Source organism: Tripterygium wilfordii, chromosome 14, assembly GCF_013401445.1.
Source record: "Tripterygium wilfordii isolate XIE 37 chromosome 14, ASM1340144v1, whole genome shotgun sequence".
Taxonomy (NCBI): domain Eukaryota; kingdom Viridiplantae; phylum Streptophyta; class Magnoliopsida; order Celastrales; family Celastraceae; genus Tripterygium; species Tripterygium wilfordii.
In genome coordinates this window covers 13,127,380-13,149,109 of record NC_052245.1, presented here as the reverse complement: position 1 = coordinate 13,149,109, position 21,730 = coordinate 13,127,380, and the positions used below count along the sequence as shown (strand labels likewise).

The 21,730-nt window shown below is 37.0% G+C and overlaps 1 protein-coding gene and 1 pseudogene across 1 annotated transcript; one reads left to right on the top strand and one right to left on the bottom strand.

Moving 5' to 3' along the window:
• Nucleotides 1–4,364: 4,364 nt before the first annotated feature.
• On the top strand, nt 4,365–6,171 carry LOC120014069 (probable WRKY transcription factor 48). Its single transcript, XM_038865999.1, has 4 exons — nt 4,365–4,457; nt 4,508–5,067; nt 5,182–5,325; nt 5,461–6,171. Exons 2-4 carry the CDS (start codon nt 4,580–4,582, stop codon nt 5,876–5,878), a joined length of 1,050 nt encoding a protein of 349 aa, XP_038721927.1. The 5' UTR covers nt 4,365–4,457; nt 4,508–4,579; the 3' UTR covers nt 5,879–6,171.
• A 2,847-nt stretch (nt 6,172–9,018) lies between these two features.
• On the bottom strand, nt 9,019–21,231 carry LOC120015143 (annotated as a pseudogene).
• Nucleotides 21,232–21,730: the final 499 nt, after the last annotated feature.

The window sequence follows — 21,730 nt, the reverse complement described above, 5'->3', positions numbered from 1 at the left end:
ACGCGTTTAGCCTAAATATTATTTATTTTGCATGCAGATTATAATCTATAAATAATAATAAAAAAAATGCATGGAACATCGCTGACTTTGCCTTATTGTTCATGTAAAAGTGTAAACCAACATCCTATTCAAATTATAAATAAAGAAAATAGACCAAAAAACATAGTCTTATTCAAAAAGTTATATTTCCATAATTATACGGGTCTAGAAAAAATTGATTAAAAAAAAAAAAAGAGCTCATTCTCATGCCGCAATCATCGCTTAGTGTTCACATTTTAAAAACCTTCTTGATAAGAAAGGGTCAACTGCTTTAGTTATGACATAGAACGGTTTATGTACGCAAAGTAGATAGGCTAATTGTACAATTTCTTGTTTGAATAAATTGTTAATATCAAAATAATTGCGAGTTTAGTGAGACTATAGAATGTATGTAATCATGCATATGATTTGCGTAAGAAATATCTAATTAAGTTTCTATGAGTCCTAATATCCAAAAAAAACTCTATATAGAGTCTGAATTTTGGAACCTTCCATTATAATTTTCAAGCTCATTAGACAAATTTTACAAAAACAAAATCGATGTCACAAAAAACTAAAATAAAGCTTTGAATATGATTACCAACGAGAGGTGATTCGGTTGATACTTTACTGTGTTAAGCATATGTGTGCACAAGGTGCGATTCTAATGAAGAACATATTTCTCAACAATATTTAAAAAAAAAAAGGCTTTGAAAATTGGTCATTGGTGTTCCATAACCACCTAATTAGTATTTATTTTAATGAAAATTTTCCAATGATAAAGACTGGGAAGGGCTATAAAGAAAGAAGGTTCCAGATACTATCTTATTTTTGTTAAGTGCTATTAAATAATTAACCACATACTATCTTCTATGGTTAGTTAATTTTGATACTTAGAATGAAAGTGATGGGATTTGAATTATTTGACTAGGTCTTTGGTTGACTATAAGGGCCAGAGAGAGAGAGAGGGAGGGAGGGAGGGAGGGTATAATATTGACAGTGTCACTATAGAAGATCGATAAATCCCAGGTCTAAAAGCAAAACACCGAAAATAATATATTAATTCAACACATGATCTTCATATTTTACAACCAAATCTAGCTAAACACAATGAGTAATGAAGGAATAAGTGGTTGGTTTTTCTAGAATCCAACTTTGTCTCAAAACTAATTAAGTAAAAACCCATCAATATGAAGTTTATTTTATTTGCAACCTCCACTTGCAGACGATGTCAACATTAATCTGGAAACAGGATCCCTGAACTTTGACATGTATACATACATACATATATATATAATAATAATAATAATTATTCGGAACATTAGATAAAAAAAAATAAAGTAGCTAGGTCCCGAATCTGGTATATGTACATTGATGTATTAGCTTATAAAATGCTTGCACCTAATCAACAATACATAAACTAGACAACAGAATCGAAACTGTTAGAAAAAGGAAATTAATTAAACGAATTAGATAATTAAATTAAACTAACATGAAACATTTTTATGATATTTTTTTTAAGACAATTCCTTTATGATCATCAAAAGATGATTACTAAATAAAGTTGGGAATAAAAGGTCGGCTATAGAATAATAATAACATGGAATATGCAGTTAATTTCATTGAAAGAGCTTTAAGTGAGGCAGTTGGAGGTTGTGTATGTATGTACTATATCTATACACCTAATTTTTGCAATACTAAAAGAAAGCAACACACCAACAATATTGCAGACCCTCTAATTATTAATACATAATTTGTTTATTTAAAGCTAGCATTATGAAATAGAAAATATATATCTCCTTATGCATTAGTTTTTTCATAACCGATTATGACACCATACAAATTCTTTTACATTAATACGATATCCGGCTAGCTAAATCAGGATTATCAATTTGGTATTTTCAAGGAAACATCTTAAACTTTATATCACTTAATTGTTGATAGATATATACACTCAGATACCAAATTGCAATTTCCATGACCTATTTTAAATATATATTTTCTTTATCTGAAAGGCAGTGATAAACTGATAATACTCATTAACTAAAACTCAATCACATATATACAACAAACTAATCTTTGCATGTGAAAAATCTTATCCTACTAATTACCGCGCGCACAGCATATTCTCAACAAAACTCAACCACGCAACGCATGTTCAACACCTTTGACATTTGACCGTTTGGCTTTTGACTGCTGCGTTTCAAGGTTCATATCCATATTAAGTTGAAAACTACAGTCAAACATACACATATATGGATTCTTGGGTAGGTATTTCTAGATATGTTAAATAAACAGAACACTCGCTATTGTGAGTCGTGGATCTAACGTCCCTGTTTGTTTGTTGGAGATTGGGATTATATATATAGCATGGTGTATTGGTGTATAGCATAACATGTAGGTAAAAGGCTTTGTCTCGCTTAATTGTAAGAGGGTCAAAACTTACCATGTAAGAAACAGATGGTCAACTGTCTTTGTTACTTACGATGGTTATTTACTTTTTGTGTTGACCATAGAACATGTACAATTAATATTCGATTATACTCTATACACTTGAAGGGTTGGGTACAAATTAAGTTACAATATATTCCCTTCATTGATTATATACATAAGTGATACCAACCTTAAAAGGCTTAATTAGTGGAAGATATATGTGTGTGTATATATAATAAATCATGAAGCGAAATAAGGATTTGTTTAAGTCGATCTTAGTAATACAGAGACAAAGTTTTCAACAAAATATTAATTAAGATTGACCATTAGTAAAAGGATTTATGATCATATACATCAGAACATATAAATTTTCTCCATATATAATATAATTAATGAATTTTCAACATACAAACAAATAGATAATCGCGTACCCAAATGGTGTCTAACCCTAAGTAAGGGGATTAAAGAAAGTAAAAAAGAAAAAGAAAAGAGGAGAGCTGGAGAGGTTATATATATACATAGACACACACAAGAAAGCGAAGAAAAGGGAAAAACACTTGAAATTTTCTGTTGGGGTTAAAGTTATCATTTAAGTTTTGATTAAGAGATGAGGTGATAATGAAATATTGATTGGGAGAATGGAAAAGAGGGAAGAAAATAAAACCTTTGAAAAGCAAAAGCCAAAAAGAGATGAATGTAGATCGATGGATCGAGGGAGAGCGTGTGTTAAAAGCAATCACAATAATATTGAAGGCATATACTTAAACCGCGTAAAAGTGCATGTGCTTTGACAAGCATGATTATCAAAAGCTAAAAGCTAGCCGTTTGATTGCCACGTGTGAGCTCTCTACTGGCTTTGATTGTCACAAATCGAGGCTCTTCAGGGGATTGGTGGGACCCGTTTATCATGGCAGAGTTGATTGATATATTTTTCTTATAAGGTCATGTTTGGATTATGCTTTAATTACAATGTTGTAACAATATAATAAATAATTAACTAGGTAAGGACGTAAGAAATGTCATAAGATTTGATTAATATTGTCCATCAATTCTCATATTTGAACTTTGAAGGAAGTAGAGACAGAGTCCCACAAACGCAAGGCATATAATCACATGATATGTATATATTATTTTTAATGCATGTCCTCTAAGACATGAACATGATAACGCGACATTCTTGTCATGAAGAAAGAAGTCATGTTATAAAATTCATTCCAAATATTACAAATTAATACCGTTTATTTTTGGATAAAACGCCCGTATGATTTTGTTTTTCATGAGTCGTCGCTATTGATTTTTAGTTCCAAAAAATGCATTTGTACATTGTGTGAGTGGGAGGGTACCTTTGTTTATATACTACTTGATTGGATTATACCAACTCCATCTTACAAAAGCTAACCAATTTTTATTAGTCAAGACACCACGTAATTAAATTTAATTAGTATTAAAAACAATGAGAAGGGAGTTTGGCTTGTCGGGGAAGGAGGAGCACAGGCTTTCTCCCCAAGTAAGGTGATGTGGAGTCTGTCTCAGCATGATATATGACCGCTTCGTTTTCACACATATATGTACATATACTTCCTTCATAAGCTTTGGACATTGAAGTAAAACAGTTCATTACGTAAAACCACAAAAAATTACGTACTGTTGAAAAGTTCAAACGCGGGAGAAACTTCAAAACAAGACAGAGGGTACGATCAGATGCACCCGATTGCACCTTTTCACAAATCCACGTGTACAAAAATGGCCGCGGCGTAAACGGACCACCGGCTACATCGGTCAACATTACGCGTAAGAAAGTGGACCCAGAGGGGCGGTCGTCAAGACAATTAATGCAAACACCGTCCTCTATTGCCACGCACACCAGGAATGGTCCACCGGCAGATGACGGTCACGCTTCAAATGGAAGACCTACCAATCCAAGCTGTTCTCCAAGAAAGCAAGTCTTTTCACCAAACAACAAAACACTGCCTTTGGTTTCTTTATACTAAAAACAAACTATTCACAGAGAGAGAGAGAGAGAGAGAGAGAGAGAGAGAGAGAGAGAGAGAGAGAGAGAGAGAGAGAGAGAGAGAGAGAGAGATTTTTAATGAAGAATATGTGCTTTTGAAAAGGAAATCAGAAGTCTATGGAGAAGAGAAGCGAAGAGCAACAACAACAAGGACTAGTGAAGACAGAGAATTTGATCAACTCTTCTTCTTCTTCTTCAATAAGAAACTCAGCTTTATTGAATGAGATAATGATGCCTAGTGTTCCTCCTTCATCTTCTGGTTTTGGCTTACAGAGCTTCTTTGACATGCCATCTGAAGCTTCTGTTGCTGATAAGGGGTACTTCAGTAACTTCACGGACTTGCTTGGAACTGGAGGAAGTGGTCTCTCGCAAGATTTTGGTTCTTCTTTATACGATTTGTTTCAACAACCTACGATTCTTCCACCTCCACAATCATCATCATCGCTTCCTTCACCGACTTTTCCGGAATCCTCGGAAGTGTTGAACAATCCGTCAACGCCTAATTCCCCCTCCATCTCTTCCTCATCTAATGAAGCTGGAAACGATGCGGCGAATAAAGCTGAAACTAACGAAGAAGAGCAGGAACAAGACAAGACCAAGAAACAGTGAGTATAGATTCTTGTTGTTGTTTATGTTTGGTGTTTTTTTTTTATACAGATTCTTTTTGATAAGTGGGAAAAAAAGAAGGTTTTTACGTTTTTGTTTGTGGGCGAGTATAGGTTGAAACTGAAAAAGAAGAACCAAAAAAGGCAAAGAGAACCGAGATTTGCGTTCATGACAAAGAGTGAAGTGGATCAGCTTGAGGATGGCTACAGATGGAGAAAGTACGGCCAAAAAGCTGTCAAGAACAGCCCTTATCCCAGGTATACCTATGTATCTATCTATCAAATCCAGTACCATTAAATAATTTATACTATATATATACACAATTTCAGTAATGATAGGGATCCAAGGGAGCTGGTTATTATTTAGTCTTTAATGATTTGGGTATTTTGCAGGAGTTACTATCGTTGCACCACTGCAGGATGTGGAGTAAAGAAGAGAGTAGAGCGATCATCTGATGATCCTTCAATCGTAGTCACCACCTACGAAGGCCAACATACGCATCCATGCCCAGTTACACCTCGAGGAAGCATCGCGATTTTTCCAGATTCATCGGGATTTGGTGTCGGGAGTTCTCTTCTTCCACATCACCACTATCATCAACATCAACAGCAGCAGCAACAACAAGCGGCGGTGGCTGCATATGTTTACAACCAAACGCCCCCGTTGAATATTAGCTCTAGTTCTACTACTTTTCTTCCAGTGAGAAGATTCGGTGGTGGTTCTAGTTTGCTGAGAGACCATGGACTTCTGGAGGATATTGTACCGACCCGGGTGAGAAAGGAAAGTGATCAACGTGAGAAGGATCAGTAGAGAAGAATATTGATGATTTGTATGTTATCAACTGGTATGTAATTCTCTGACTGTCTTGTGGGGTTTAGTATTCGATTTTAGACTTTAGAGAAGAACCCACTTTCCCATTTTGATCTCTCGCGGTCCTTTAATTCTATTTGTAAAATGAAGACTATTCATAGTTCCTTAATTAGCTGGTTCTTATTGGGATTCCTTCTCTCTTTTATCGTATTCTTTGTATCCAGAGAGATTATATGTATCCCATTATTATGGAGGTATATTCTTGAGTTGTTTCTAATTTCTACCTTTTGTCATTTTAGTCATTCAAGTTTTTCTAAACTCCTTTAGCTTTCTGTTATGTAATTTCTTTTTTCTTGTTCTCCTTTTGTTTAGTCTACAATGTTGTTAGTTAAGAGGGGTACACTAGTCCAGAGTGTTTAGGGTTAGGGTTTTCCCTGTTTAGCAAAGGTAGGTAGTTTTGGAACCTTTTTTTTTTTTTAACTTTTGTCTTCATTAAGTTTTACTTTATGGGGAAAAGGAGAAATCTTGGATGAACTTGGGAACTTGATCCAGCGAATGTGGGGAACCCTAAAATGGTTGTGCATGAAAACTATGCTTGTCCATCTATATGCACGAATGTGCAGTCTATACATGCAAACACTTTATCACATTTAGCTATCTTTTTGAGTTTTACATAGCTCTATGTATACATATACAAGTATACATGCATCAATCATGAATGTGTATGTGTGTATGTATAATATATCAGTTTGAAAACTATATAGGCGCATAGAAGTTGAAGTTTATCCATTAGTGGTGACGTGAACAATTTGGCAAAGAAAATTAGGAGAGGATGATTTTCTGGATTGAAAGGCCGGGTAAGTGTCGTGATATGGTGAGAGATCTTGGGTGATGATATGCATGGTTGATTTAAGCATTTAATTTGTAGTCCATATTGCACTGTCTTCACCAGGAATGTGTTTAATTCATTTCGAATGGAAACTGTATTGTTGCTACTTATAGCCAAACGTACATGATATATACCCAATTGAGTGGTTGGAGAGACCATATTATATTATTGGACATGTTGAAAGACTGATAAGAGAGATCGATGCATTATATCTCTATATATCTTTATCTATAGATCTCCTTAAGAAAAGCATATATATATATATATATATATATACATATATACATACAACTTAAGTTGGTGTTTGATGAGAAGTTGAGCACAAAGAGCCGCAGGTGTGAGAGGGTTGACAAGTTGCAAAAGGATAACATATACGTGTTGTGGAATAAATCATTTGATCTTTCAAAATTGTCTACTCATGTGCTTTTTACTAAGTCCAAGACTGCATAAAGCTGTTTCCATGGAAAAGTTTTTGGAATATAACAAGTTGAAATGTAGGAAAAAAAATATGGCTGTTAATGTTGAGCATCTAGACATATGTTGCAGAGTGTATATAGTTTTCACACTACAGGTCTCCATAACAGTAAAAAGATGTAAAGTCTTCAATATTCAATATAGCGCCAAGAAAAATACAAAATTAATTGAAATTCTTTCAATTACATATGTTTTGGACATGGAATACACACACACAGATATATATATATATATATATATATATATATATATATATATATATATATATATATGTATATGTATCGATGAATATGTCACGCCAAAGAAAATAGGCATCACAGGGAACAAAAGAACATGATAAAAGATCTCTTGCGATCTTGGCCATGCAAATAACATTGATTATTCTGTGTGATTGATGAGGTTTTCAAAGGTATAAACGTCATTGATGAAAAGTGAGAAAATGAAGGAAATCATGCACCGCCATTTTGAACTTTTTTTTCTTTGATCTCTTGAATCGCTATATTATTAACCGTCTAAGTCATTATCACATTTCGACTTGATTTGATGTAAACAAATTTGATGCAAACTAATCAACAAATATTTGTACATCTTTATGCTTTCCAGATGTATCGATGATCTATTATAAGTATGTGTGGCACGTATGTATAATGTTCCAATTACAAATGAGTAATACCAAAATCATACACTGAGTTTTATCCTAACTTATCTTGTCGTCAAGGACATAAATCTATGTTCGCTTAGGCCCTGTGACCCAAGTTTAAACTCATATTGGTTGTCTAAAAATACAGGTTTTTATGGTGTTATTCTCGATTATCAAAAAAAATGCACCAATTACAAGTTACACAAACATTCATTTGCAATATCAATATGTGGATTCGTAAATAACAAGCCTAAACCCTAAGGTATTTGTGATTAACGAACGGAATACTTACTTTGAGTCCTTTTGTTCTTGAATTATGTGTGAATACTACGTATTATGTTGGAACAAATGCATCCATGATCAACAAAATCCGTTGTGATAGAATATATGCGGCCCTAACGCTAACTGCGTCCGCATGTGACTGAATGGGCCCGGACTTAATTGGCCCAACTTTATTGCTCTGCATTAACAAGCCCGATTTAACTGGCCCAACTTCATTACTTTACATTCCCAAGCCCGGACTCGGCTGGGCCAACTTCACTAATATGGATTCCAAATCTCGGACGAACGTGGCCCAGCTTCTACTCTCCATTCTCCATTCCCAAGCCTAGGCAACTTCATTTCTTTATAGGGCCCCTATTTGAAGACTGAGTTTCGCATGCAGGCGCACACACCATGGGGAAGGCTCGATACACGGTTTTTAGCTCCCGATTACAAGGTGGTGGGAGTGAGTGAAGCAGAGATTAACTTGGACTTCATTCAGTCACTGCAGCATCTGTGTTTTGAACCTGAAAACAGCCAAATCGCTAGCACTACTCGACCTGGTGACTCCAGCTTCATTTAACAACCAGTAACTTGTCAACCTACTTTTCTGGAGTGGTGAGGGATTGCTTCCATCCGACCGGGCTCTAGTCACCGATGATGATCGGACACGCAATTTGATGGAAACCTATGCAGTGGACTTGTCTGCGACTCTTCATTATTTCAGGACTTCAAGAACTCTAATGTTTGGAATGGGAAAGCCTTGGCGTTTTGACTGGTAACAGTGGGGAGATTCATAGGGACTGTCGGACTGTTAATTAATCTGCTCGCTTTAGGTTTGAATAAACATTATTTGTGTTGGGGGCGATGAAAAGGTTAACTGGCAATTTATCATGTCAATAGATCTCGGATTTCCACAGTAAGAAGCATTTATCTTGCACAATCGATCATATTTAGCAGTGACTAATTATGAGCTCGAAGCAAGATGGTTGGTCGCTTGCACGCATATCACACAAAATCACCACCTTATTCTAATATACAATCAAGGCATTGGTTGCCAATTTGCCATGCATATTAATGATACATGGGCATGGGCCAAATAACTCTTTCTGGTTAATGGTCTTTCTGGTTAATGGGGGCTATGAATCTCAAAATAACTCTCAATAAAATTAAGGCCCCCCTCCCCAATTTCCGGCATATCTGGTATTTGCGAGTTGAGATCCAACCCTTTCTTGCTGGCCTGTCATAGCTTTTTGCCTCTGCCAGCTATCAATAATCACCATTGGGATTCTTGAACCGCTGGCTCTTTTGCCACTAGGCACATCTTCAAGTACCTGAGGATTAACAATCACATCAACATTATCAGCAGAGAAGAACATAAATCATAACAATACGCCCACATATGCAAAAGCCCATCCAGATATTTAAATTTTCCAAAAGAAACTGCCAAGTTCCCAGACTTTGTGACTGAAATTCTCACTGGAAAACATTCCACGCAAATAATGCCAAGAACACCACTTGGTACTAGATGCTCTCTCTCCAATAAAATTTACCATCATGTTAGTGGTCAGGACCTGCTGGCTTATTCTTCCACATCAACTCCTGTCCAGACTGAAGCCCCTGGTGCAGAAATTAACCATATCAATTATGCTTGTTGAAAGGAATCTGAGCACATCAAAGACGCAACATGATGTACCTGTTGGAAGCGATTTGGATCATTGACTGAACTAGCTGCCACAGGCAATTGTGCATATCCAGGTCCCTGCAAGTTCAAAGAATGTCACTGGAAGCTTTGCACCATTAACTAGTAAAAACTGAACACCCAGTTGCCAAGGAAATACATCTAATTGCGTAAAGATAAATAAGAATAGAAAAAAGAATGGCTCTAAGAAGGCAAACAATAAGCTTCAATTTTCTCAATACAATGACAGTTACGGACAACCAAATTACATTCTCAATTGAAAGCATAAGATCAAGCCAAGAAGTCAACTGAAAAGGAAGAAGCCAAATAACTGAATAAGACATATAAACACATGCTATTATAACACTGAAATCGTAGCTTTCTATTAATCATTTTGAGGGAAAGTTAACCTCCAGGAAGAGGGGTGGGGAGCCTTGTGGGTTTGGTGATATTGGTTGAATTTCACCAAGCTACAAAAACCAAAGAGTGGCTATTCCATGACCAAAGGTCAATAGTTATTTAATCATAGTGCTGATCTGTATATTTATTACAATCATTTGAACAAATGAAAAAAAAATATATGAAGTATGCACATGTTCTTCAAGGTAAAACAGGAATAAAAGACCATAAGCAACAAAAAAATTGGAAATGGTTAAACATCATGCATTACAAGTTAATAGCAAACAAGGATAGAGCTACATCATGGCAAACCAAAATCTGTTCAGAAAAATAGCATATACCTGAACATTTTGTTGAGCTCTAACTCCAGATGTTGGGTATTGGATTTAATATATATAGATTATGGAGATGGCAACAGAAATTAAATGAATGTAAATTGTTGGAAGGCAGCGAAGAAACTACTGCTCAAAAAAGACCAAAGAAAAAAAGGAGAGCATCGTGAAGAACACCAACCGCTGAAGAAAAGGAAAGTCGTTGTAACTGCTGAAGGTGATGGAGCTGTGGTTGCATCTGAGCTTGAAACTGCACCTGTTGTGTTTGTGGCACTTGCGGAGTAGGCAGAACTTGAGGGTGTAATTGGCCCTGAAGCTGTTGAAAAGATGGTTTTTGATGGTGCTGTTGCTGTTGTTCAAATAGTCTCAACTCGTCTGGTTTCTCCCACTGTCAATCACCGCAAGAGAATCAATGCATAAGCTAAAGATAAAACAACCCAAAATCAGAAGTAGCTTATTGATTTTTCACCTGACTTTCTTCAGTTACAGTATTATGGTAGTACTTAAATCCATCAGGGGACATATGCTCAGTCCAATTACATTTCAAAGGAGCTACAGTTTGAACCATAGCAGGTACAGGAGGAAGAGAAGATGTAGATGAAGATACATTCCCAGCAGGTGTTGCAGCAGTAGCGTTGACGCCTATCTGCAGTCCAATCCCAGTCCAATGCGAATGAAATTAGCAAATGCTATCAAAAACCTCACAATGGCACCAGCATCAATGATAAAAGGGAAAGAAAAAAAAAAAAGGAATAGTAACAACAGAGCAAAGGAACAGATATGAGCACAAAGAGAAAATAAAAGGGTACAGATTTTCACAATATAAAAAAAAAGGAAAGCAATTACATGAGTTACTAACCAAAAAGATATTTGCCACCCAGTGAAAGGTGACAAAAGCACTGAAGACCTGCCAATATTAAAGGTTGAATGGTACAGTACATTGGTGCCGAGTGCTGGCATCACACACACAAAAAAAACTTCCCATGTGGTGGCATTCCACCAGTACCCTTGGCCTTAAGTCCTTAACGAGTGTGCAGGCACATCAAACCTGAAATACCTGCAGTTTTCGTTGTAGCCGTTGTTTGGTAACCTGAGAATTCTGTGGCAATGTTGCACTCTGATTTGATGGTTGCATCATCTGCAACTGTTGTTGCAACTGGGAAAATGCCTGTTGAGATGATTTAAAGCTCGCTTGTAGAGTTTGTGCCTGCTGTGACAGCATTTGAGCCAAGGGAGAAGGAGATTGCTGAAGAGGCTGATACATTTGTTGCAGGACAGAGGAAGGTAACTGCTGCTGATTTGTTCCAGTGGACACAGGATGTGCCTGTAAGTTGACATTCAAAGGGGGTTGCAGGGCTGTGGCAGATGAGGCACTGTGCTGGACCTGAGGTTGAGACGTAGACAACTGTCCACTTGAACCTCCCAATGCCTGACTGAAAGTTGCTTGACCAGTAGTGAAAGGGATTTGCATCTGCCCAACAAGGTGAGATTGTGTATGCCGGTAAGATGGACCATGAGAATGTAATTGAAGCGGAGGTGGCAAATTCTGAGGTGATTAAAGAGGCTTATCTAAAGGTGATATTTGTGGGTTAACGGGTGGGAATTGTGCAAAGGCTTATTAAAACCCTGAAAGAAGATATCATCTAATCAATACAGTTCCAAGGAGAACCAAGAAAGAACATGAATAATAATTAGTTTAAAGTCTCCTATACCTTTTGCGAAGGAGTAGAAGATGAAACAGCAGTGAGTCCTGGAAGGGAGGCATCTGATAGGCCATGAAGGCTACCCATGGGACCACCCTAATATTTGCAAAATATTAAATTAGGAAATCCAAAAATGAAATCACATCAGATAGAAAGAATGAAATTTGCATGTGAAACAAATTTATGGATAAACTGCAAAAACAAAAACAAACAACAAACTTGGGCCTAAACACTCGTGGAAAAATTCAACAAAACATCAGCACCCATCACAATTTAATAGGGTCAACCAAATCAAAACTAAATTTCAATTCAAATGTAATCAGCAAGCTCAAATGTTATTTCGTAACACAGAACAAGGAGAGCAGACATCAAAATGCCTAAAAGAGCTCATGTAGTTGAACACTCATACTAAATCATCAGCAATACCAGGTTGCAGGGAACAAGTGATAAAGACTTCACTGAAAATTGTGCATATGATGTGTTACATTAGACAGATAGTTCTTGAAATTATAAAACAAAAGGTTACAGTTACGGAGTCAAGAAATTACAAAATTTAAATCACTAGACCTAGATGGCAGTTGACTCCCAAATCCATGAGCACCAGGGCTGGAGGATGGTCCCAAATTCTGACTCATTGGAAACCAAGCATTGCGCGGGATCTGATTGCCCATTTTTTCAAAATTGGGTGGTGGTCTGCTAAAGTTTGCCAACAAATGAAAGGCAAATAGAATTAAAAGACAAGGGTCCAAAAACCATTAACTTCAATGAAAGATAAAAGACAGTACCTGATTCCAGGTGGTTGAAATCGAGGAACAAAACCTGGGCCTCCAAAAGCAGGACCACCCCTGAGAAACCAAAGGAAATTAGAAGCAGCAGCAATTTGATAGCCAAATACAAAATATTTCATTCAGCAGTAAGATGAAGGATTCCCCAGAAGATAAGTCTTACAGTTCAAAACAGGCCACTCGACAATACGAAAGGAAAAAAAATCAACCTCTCTAACTCAAGGTTTACAATCACATTTAAAAAAAAAAAAAAAAACCACTAACACCCAATGCACAAGCCTCCCCCCACAAATAGGGGTAAGGTCTAAAAAGGGCATGTGTATGCAGTCTTAACCCCATATTGCGGAAGGGCATTCCCGTGGATTGAACCTATGAGAACAAGGCTGCAATAAAGCAACTTTACCACTTTGCCAATGTTCTTCTTACCACGCTTTTGCAAACACTTTTTTTTGTTTATGGTTGGGCGGGATTTGGGGAGGGGAGCTTCAGGCAAAATACAACACACAACCTTGATTCCCTTGATTCTCCAAGCCTAGGCCTCTTAGGATCAGCAAATCGCACGATTAATGGTTGATCACAACCCTGAGAAGATAACAGTTGGCCAATCAATGGGCTTTGACAAAGCAATCAACAAAAGAAGAGAAGCATTACTTAGTGCCGTAGTAACAAAATCACTTACCCTCATTGTGTAGACACCATTAAAACCATGTATAGCAGCCCATGCCATATCTCTATTAGAGTATTTAACAAACCCACATCCTTCAAAAATACATATTGAACAAACACATCAGGTTGGGAACACAAAACATCAAAATCCAAGCAAATATGGAAAATAACAATAAATATCAAGGTCCGTACACCAAGGAGAAAAGACAAGCTTTCCTTAATAACATATATATAGGCAAACCACTGAAACTACGAATTGACATAAAGGAAACTACAAAGTAAAGCATCTGATCTAGTCAACCAAAATTAACATCATTACATGAATATTAACAAAGCAATTAAAGCAAAGGCAAAACTGACTTTATCTGATCCTCCAATGCGAATATGTGCAACATACATTTCGACAAGATTAGATAGGACAAGAGAACACACCACGGCTCCTTTTCATTTCATCACGCATGAGGTAAACATCTTCAACACGGCCATACGGTGCCAAAATCTGACAAAGAAAACATCAATCACAACTTAGCTTCCAAACAGAAGCACTGAATAAGAACAAAGAGTCCTTTACGCATCATGTTGAGTACAAACAAATGGCGTGAATGTATGAGAAATAGCTTATCTCCATTCCATAAAAAAAAAAAAAATATATATATATATATATATGTATGTATATATATCATCATATCGCGTACCAAAGGGGCAAATGTAAGGTGCTACAATTACAGCTTCAGGATTAAAAGGTGAAAGAATACAAGAAAATCTGGGACACGTGAATAAAAGGAAAAAAGATAGGGGGAGAGAGAAAGCGAGCTAGCAAGCGTGAGAGAGAGAGAGAAGACCAAAAGTTGACTGAAGCATTCTACAATTCTTGAGAAACACCTAAACATGATATACCTCTTCAACTTCCTTTTCTGAGGCCTGTACGTTCAATGACCCCACAAATAACTTGTACTCAACTGCACCTACCATGGAAGAATAAGTATTAAAAAGTTTAAATGGTAGCACATTACCCAACTACAAACACATATGTAATTCCTTTGCAAAAAAGCTGAAGTTTAACCCTTCAAGAACCGCATCCTTCCACCAACACAGCATTTGTAATGTTGCATATCCACATCAAGCTGTATAATGAAATTCGCTGGATGTCGTCATTTGAAGGAGGTGTCATGTCTCACTTGCTATTTTATCCTTAGTGGCGTTGCCTAGTACAAGAAATTCTTGAATCTTGATTGACAAGGTTCTTGATATTCAACTGTACCAGTCATTGGCGACCAAATACCCAACAACTTGGTGTCAACAGAATCCATGTTAATAGTTTCTTATAGCCCAAGCCTTAAAGTCAAGCAGTAAACTATGGGGCATGGGCTGGATAGGACATACACGCCTTAGCCCAAGGACAAGATAAAAAGCAGCACGACAACAATATAAAGAAGAAAAGAAGGCGGAACTACCCAGGCAATAAGATGATGGAGACAGCAATGAAAATTTACAAGCTCATTGCCATCCAGCACTTAGTAAGTGGTAACCCTTTGTTACAACTGTAGCATTATCCACTCCAACAAATTAACTTCTCCCTATCAACAACGCACCTGCGAGTACCCAAAGAAAACTGATGGCCCACACACATATTTAAAACTATTTAGGAACACCTGCACTCCAAATGCCCCAAAATAAGTGAACCATATCACTTACAATGGCATAATTTTCTCTTAGAATGTCAAAATTTGATCTCTTGAGGAATATCTGAACCCTCTAAAACCCACAAGGGTTACTTTTTGATTTGACACACCACAAGGGCTACTGACAAGCCAAAGTTGCAAATACAAGAATGAAAGCAAAAAAAAAAAGCAGATGTTTCATGATATTTCTACAATTCTACTTGTAATGTATCAGATTTAACTCAGAATGATGATAAGTTTCGAGAATTACCAAGGCGCTCTCGCTCCCCATCAGCAAATCTGACTTGGATGGGACCCACTCCCTGGGAAACACAAACAACATGTGAAATTAATGTAGTTGTCTCTTTGATAAGAAGACCAGTACCGAAACTCACCCCAGGGAGAGTCTGTTGATTATGCAAAGCTCTTATAGCCCTATCAGCTTCTTCAACAGTTGCATATTTAACAAAACAACAACCTGCAAAAGCAAAAAGGGTTGTTCACCTGACTCCATTAGACGACCTACATGGCTATATCATTTTAAAAAGAAGCACGAAGAAAATGGAAGGCAAGCAGATGGCATCTAACTAAAGTGCACAATGCAACCTCTTATTTAAAGCCTGTGAATGATAAGCACTAGCAATTTCTAAAAGTATGGATGCACTCTCCTCTGTGGACTCTCTTCTATCACCGGGATGTTATTGAAAGCAAGTAAGTAACCATGTAGAGAGAGAGAGAGAGAGAGAGAGAGAGAATCCGTCTCAGAAACATTGCCAAACTGTTTATGGTAAACCAAAAAACCATAGGTCAAATAGAAAAACGCGCAAACCAAGCTTCTGAATCACACAAAGCGGGGGAAAAAAGAAGGGAAATAAAGTCATCTTTGGACTTCTACACCTCGTCGAGCAAGACAAAAATAAATATAATAGAGAAAAACAAACAAACTCCGCACATGCCGAACAATAAAAGAATAGCAAAAAATGCCACCATATAATGCTCTTCCCCATACTTTCTAATGTCAAATTTTAATTCCTAAGCTTTGAAGTTTGAACCACTGCCTATAGAAATGAACATCAAGATCTAAAGTGCACGAAGCTCATCGCATTACATTTGAAAGGTATACCGCTTAATTTTTCTCAGTAGCTTCACATCCAGATTCTGAAAAAAGCTAGAACAATCAACAAAAGGTCGAGATGACCCATCCATGGACAGGGCCAAGGACGTATGTCAAATAGCTAATGGAAATCAAACAAGGGACAAATTTAAAAAAGCCACATACCTCATGTTAACTCACTATTAGCTATACAATTAAAGGTTCCAGCTGTGATATTTCTACATTCTTACACTATCCATAATGTATTATGGATGACATAAAACACAAAAGGCCTCCAGCATATAAATACACAGCCAATGGCCAGCACAAGAACATCAGTACGCATTTCCCCTGGAAGAAATAGGTGTCTAAGTATGTCATCATAATGGGTATGACACCACTGAATCATTAAAATCACCACAAAAGCTGTGAAACCATTCGCAACACCTGAGTACCAACAATTCTAGAGATTCTGCTTGCATTCGCAGATGCAACTCAAGCGCATCAAGTCGAACTATTCAGTATCATCATAACAGAGATCGCCATGACTGAATATTTATAGTACAGAAAAGTAACTAGCACAATGTTTGATATGCCACTTCGCAATCACATAAAACATAGTATATATTTAGCAAAAAAATAATTGACAATACAATTTAATAACCAAGGAACATAGCTCACATAGCAAAGAATAAATCCAGAACCATCCCATTAGATGGCGGCATGCAAAGAGGCTCAAGGCCCATCTTTGACAGAGAATCTTAACACCATTCATATTTCAATAGTTAAGCCATAAGAAAGTGGGCTTCACTAGAAGAATGTCGCAATTGTAAACAATAAATAATAGAGATGAATAAAAATTAGAGAAGAATACGCATCCAACAAATGACTAACAAACAGGCAAGACATGAGTACATAGTAGCAACTCTTGTCACATAAGAAGTCCCCATTCTCGAAGGATGGAAGATTTGTGCAAGGATCACAGGTAAGTTGTTTACGGAACAAAACTGCAGTGCTAGCACAACCAAGCCTAGACAATGCTGCAATCACCTCCCAGGCATAGCATGGAGTTGCAAATCATGAAAGTGGCCTAAAAGTATAATCATTGAATAAAAAAGTCAGGTCATTCCCACCAAGATCGTGCAAAGGTTTTTCTAACATATGGAACATAAACAGGTTAATCGTAAACTTCCCACACCTAAGCCTGGAAAAAAACATGGACTAAAAAGACCATGAGTCCCTGAAACACAAAGATAGACATAGATGATAGAACACATGAACAAGAGTTAATATATTATCACCACAACCATCACTCCAAATTCAATATCCAATGAGCCAGTACGGGATTGAATAAACAGTGATCCTGCAGCCACGAGCCAGCAACGGAGAAGTTTGATATTCTATTCAAGACTAATGCAACTAGCAGAATAGTAAAAAATTAAACCTGACACCTGCCAAGATTTCCCATAAGAAGGAGTTTCACTTTCTCAGGGTAGCAACAATCACAATCCATCCAATCTAGTAAACAACCACAACTACATTCCATCTCAATCTGCCAATTTGAATGCTGCCATACAAGTCCATTCCATTCACACTCAAGGATTCACATGTTCACCAGCAAAGGAAAACCACAAAAATTCTCAAGCTAAATTTTTTTTAAATACCAATTGAAAATTAATAATCCTTTTTAATTTTTTTAAAGTAATTATCTGTACAACAATTGCACTTTCAACATCCTGATATGAAAAAAACTACAGTTATGGCAACAGACACTCCATTACAAATGACTAGCTGGGTAATGCCCCCACTGCTGCAGCCACAACTACCAGAACAGGATATATGTGCCTCCAAGTTCCAATTGCCATGCAGAATCTGGGTTTTTGAAGGTTTATGTTTCTTGGCTTCTTGTTTGTGAGGAGCGAGACAAAAAAGGCTCAAAACCAAAACCAAAAAGCCTGAAACTTGTTGCAAAATCAAACTGAGATGAAAGATGAGCTTATGTCGCTCCCTTAGCCACTCAGAAGACTTGAAATAAGACAGATATAAATCACAATTATTCATAAGAACTAAGCATTTGCACAAACCTTGCTGTTGTCCTGTTCTCTTATCTTTAATCAAAGCAACCTCCATCACATTTCCATGTTCTTCAAACACTGGACGAATCTGAAATTAAGTACTTAACGATCAACAATATTACACAAATGAAATGAGAAGTGCAGGCTATAGAACATAATGAAAAGTTGAGTAACCCAAAAAAATTATATTGAAATTGTTTAGAAATAACAATGAATAAGTACAGCATCTAGCATGCAGGGTAACTACTGTCTACTGCTCAATTATGAAAGTGGTATATCAACACAGTGTAACACAGTTCACTTGAAACATCAGTCAACTTGTCACATATGTATGCTGTTATGCTCTGCTTTAACCGTTTAAATAAGACATCTCAGGCATCATTGAAGTAGACTCACATCCTCTTCAACCGCAGTTCTTGGGACAGATCCAACAAAGAGCTTGGCAAAAGAGCCTCCATCCATACGATCTAAAAAGTAAATAAAATTTCAGCTCACATGGAAAAATCAATATGACGGGACTGAGAACACAACTATGGTAGATACAAAGTGCAATCCAAATCAACTTCCATGTAGTGTGAACAAGTTCAGAACTTATATCAAACATCAACAAATCAAACATATCAACTTTAGATAAGCACGAAGTCAAGTTCAATTCAACAGAAGTAAAACCAAGTAAAGAAGGTAATGATCAGCAAATACCAATTACCAGAGAGACTTCCAATTGAAGGTGCCAACATTGAAAATTTTAAAAGGGAACTTGCAGATTTACAGTGTGCCACCAAAAAGTTAGTGCAAAGGATGAATTAACGCTAAAACAATAAAACAGAAACCTCTCCTACCCTTTTTCACATAAACAATATAGAAACAATCAAGCCAGAGTAAAATAAGCCATAAATTAACAGACACGACATAAAAAGGTATCAATGGAACTTCGAAATTGTTCTTACAACTGGCAGTCTGTTCTCACTTAAAAATTTTCAAACAAAAATAATAAGCGTTTGACGGAGACATTAGTGAAGATATAGCTAATAAGATTAAAAACGCGTAGATATAGTGGAAGAGTACATCCGAGATTTTATACGACCGAAGGATTCCTTCAAGGTTGAGGGAAAAATTTTATAGGTCAGCTATATGAGCCGTGATGACGTATATTTAGGCTATTAAGAAACAACATACTCAAAAAAACGCATGTAGTAGAAATGTGAATGTTTCGTTGAATGTGTAACCACAAGATAGGACAAGAAATGAGATTATTTTAGATATAAGGTATGACTAGCACCAATTGAAGATAAGTTGCCGAGAAAACCGTTTAAGATGGTATGGACGTGTGCAACGTAGAGATAGCGGTCCGGCATTGAGGAAATCAAGAGAATTTGTATATGATAGAGTAGGAAGCAAAGAAGAATACCTAAAAAGACATAGCTTGAAGTAGTAAAAAATATATATCGATTCAATAAGAGTTGATTGATGAAAGTATGATATAGAAATGAATAGTGGAAAAGAATACACTTAGTGGATTGTGGATTCCCGTTGTTTTTCTCATATACTCATATAGCCGACCCCAAACTTTTGAGATAAAGACTCAAATTATGATGATGAGAAGTAATAAACAAGTTAGCAATCATATTACACTAAAAGAACAGACAGATTCAGAATCTAATCTTAAGCTAGCATGAATACAACCCAAGGTAAATAGTGTCTTGTGCAAATTTAATAAACTTCTTTGGCATCAACATACATTAACAACCAAAATCAGGAATCGCTATAGGACCCATCAAATGCCATAAAAATTGCATAAACCAAAACCTAAAAACTTGCACAGATCACATCTTAATGCACTTGCTTCAATCAAGGACTAAGTCCTCAAAGTCCACCTCACCTGATTTAAAAATAGCCAAATGCCCTCCACCAAAGAAGAAGTAAAAGGTCCCAAATATGGCCTTGCCACAAAGGTGCATAAAGTTCTTGGGCCATGGCGTGTGAAAGAATTTGACAAAATTGTCCCTCCCAACGAGAGGAGAAAGCTATTTAGGATGAAAAACTAGCATACACAACGCAGATCACCATGGACATGCTACTTTGTCCAGGTAAAGCTCCACACTCGCAATCAAAATCTTAAGTAATCACAAACAAACAATGCCAATACCGAAGTTACAAGCAGGAAATACAAACTAAGCTTACCTGGAGAGCGAAACCCCCGCTTCTGTCCAGATAAAGAAGGTGGGCCAGGGGGCGTCGGAGCTTGATAATTCGGCCCAAACCCTCCACCAACTCCACCCATTGGCCTAAAACCTCCACCATCCATCGGTCTAAATCCTCCTCCTCCACCTCCGCTGGGGAACTGATGGGGCGGACTGTCAAATGGACGGTGTCCTTCGCCACCTCTGCGGAAACTACCGGCACTACGGATGCGTCCGTTGTGTCCTGCTTATTATAATTGTCACCAGAGTAGCGGTTCACGGGGCCATCGGAGAATAGCGAAGGGCGCCTCGAACGGCGGTTGCCGCCGTAGAGAGAGTCATGCGTGTTGCTGCTGTTGTAGTTGTCCACTTTGACGTCGTGGCGATCTCTACTGTGCTTATCCATGTTCGAAGCTTATACACTAACCCTAAAGTGCCTAACAGAGAGGCAGTTATTCTCGAACCCCAAGTTGAGGAGGCGATTCAGAGAAGGAACGGTGCAGCAGTGCATGCCGCGGGGTGCTCAGTGTTCACATTCGATATTCTCTATTGGGCTTGTTAAGCTGGTTGGAGCCCAGTTTAGTGAGACTGTGTCGGCCCAATAGTGAGCAATAGAGCCCAAAAGAACTCGACCCAATAGCGTCGCCCAAAGCCGAAAGAACTAGTAATTTACTAATTTAATTAATCAAATCTGCATAAATACGACTAATTTTCCTTCTTTTTATAATTATGATTTATTTTCTTAAGCATTAGGATTTATTGGAAAACATTTTCAATAAGGCTATTATTAGTTGAATATAATTTTTTATATAATTTAAGTACAAGCTATAAAAAGGAGAAAAGCTGACTAGTTCACACGGTATATATAGTATGTTATCATACATCTCTCTGCATGCAATATTAACTACGTTCACTATAAGCCTATATCAGGATAATAATAATTAACTTTAACCTAGTGAACGTAAATTCATCTATTGTCAACCAATAATAGACTAATTGTCTTTAGTGATGAT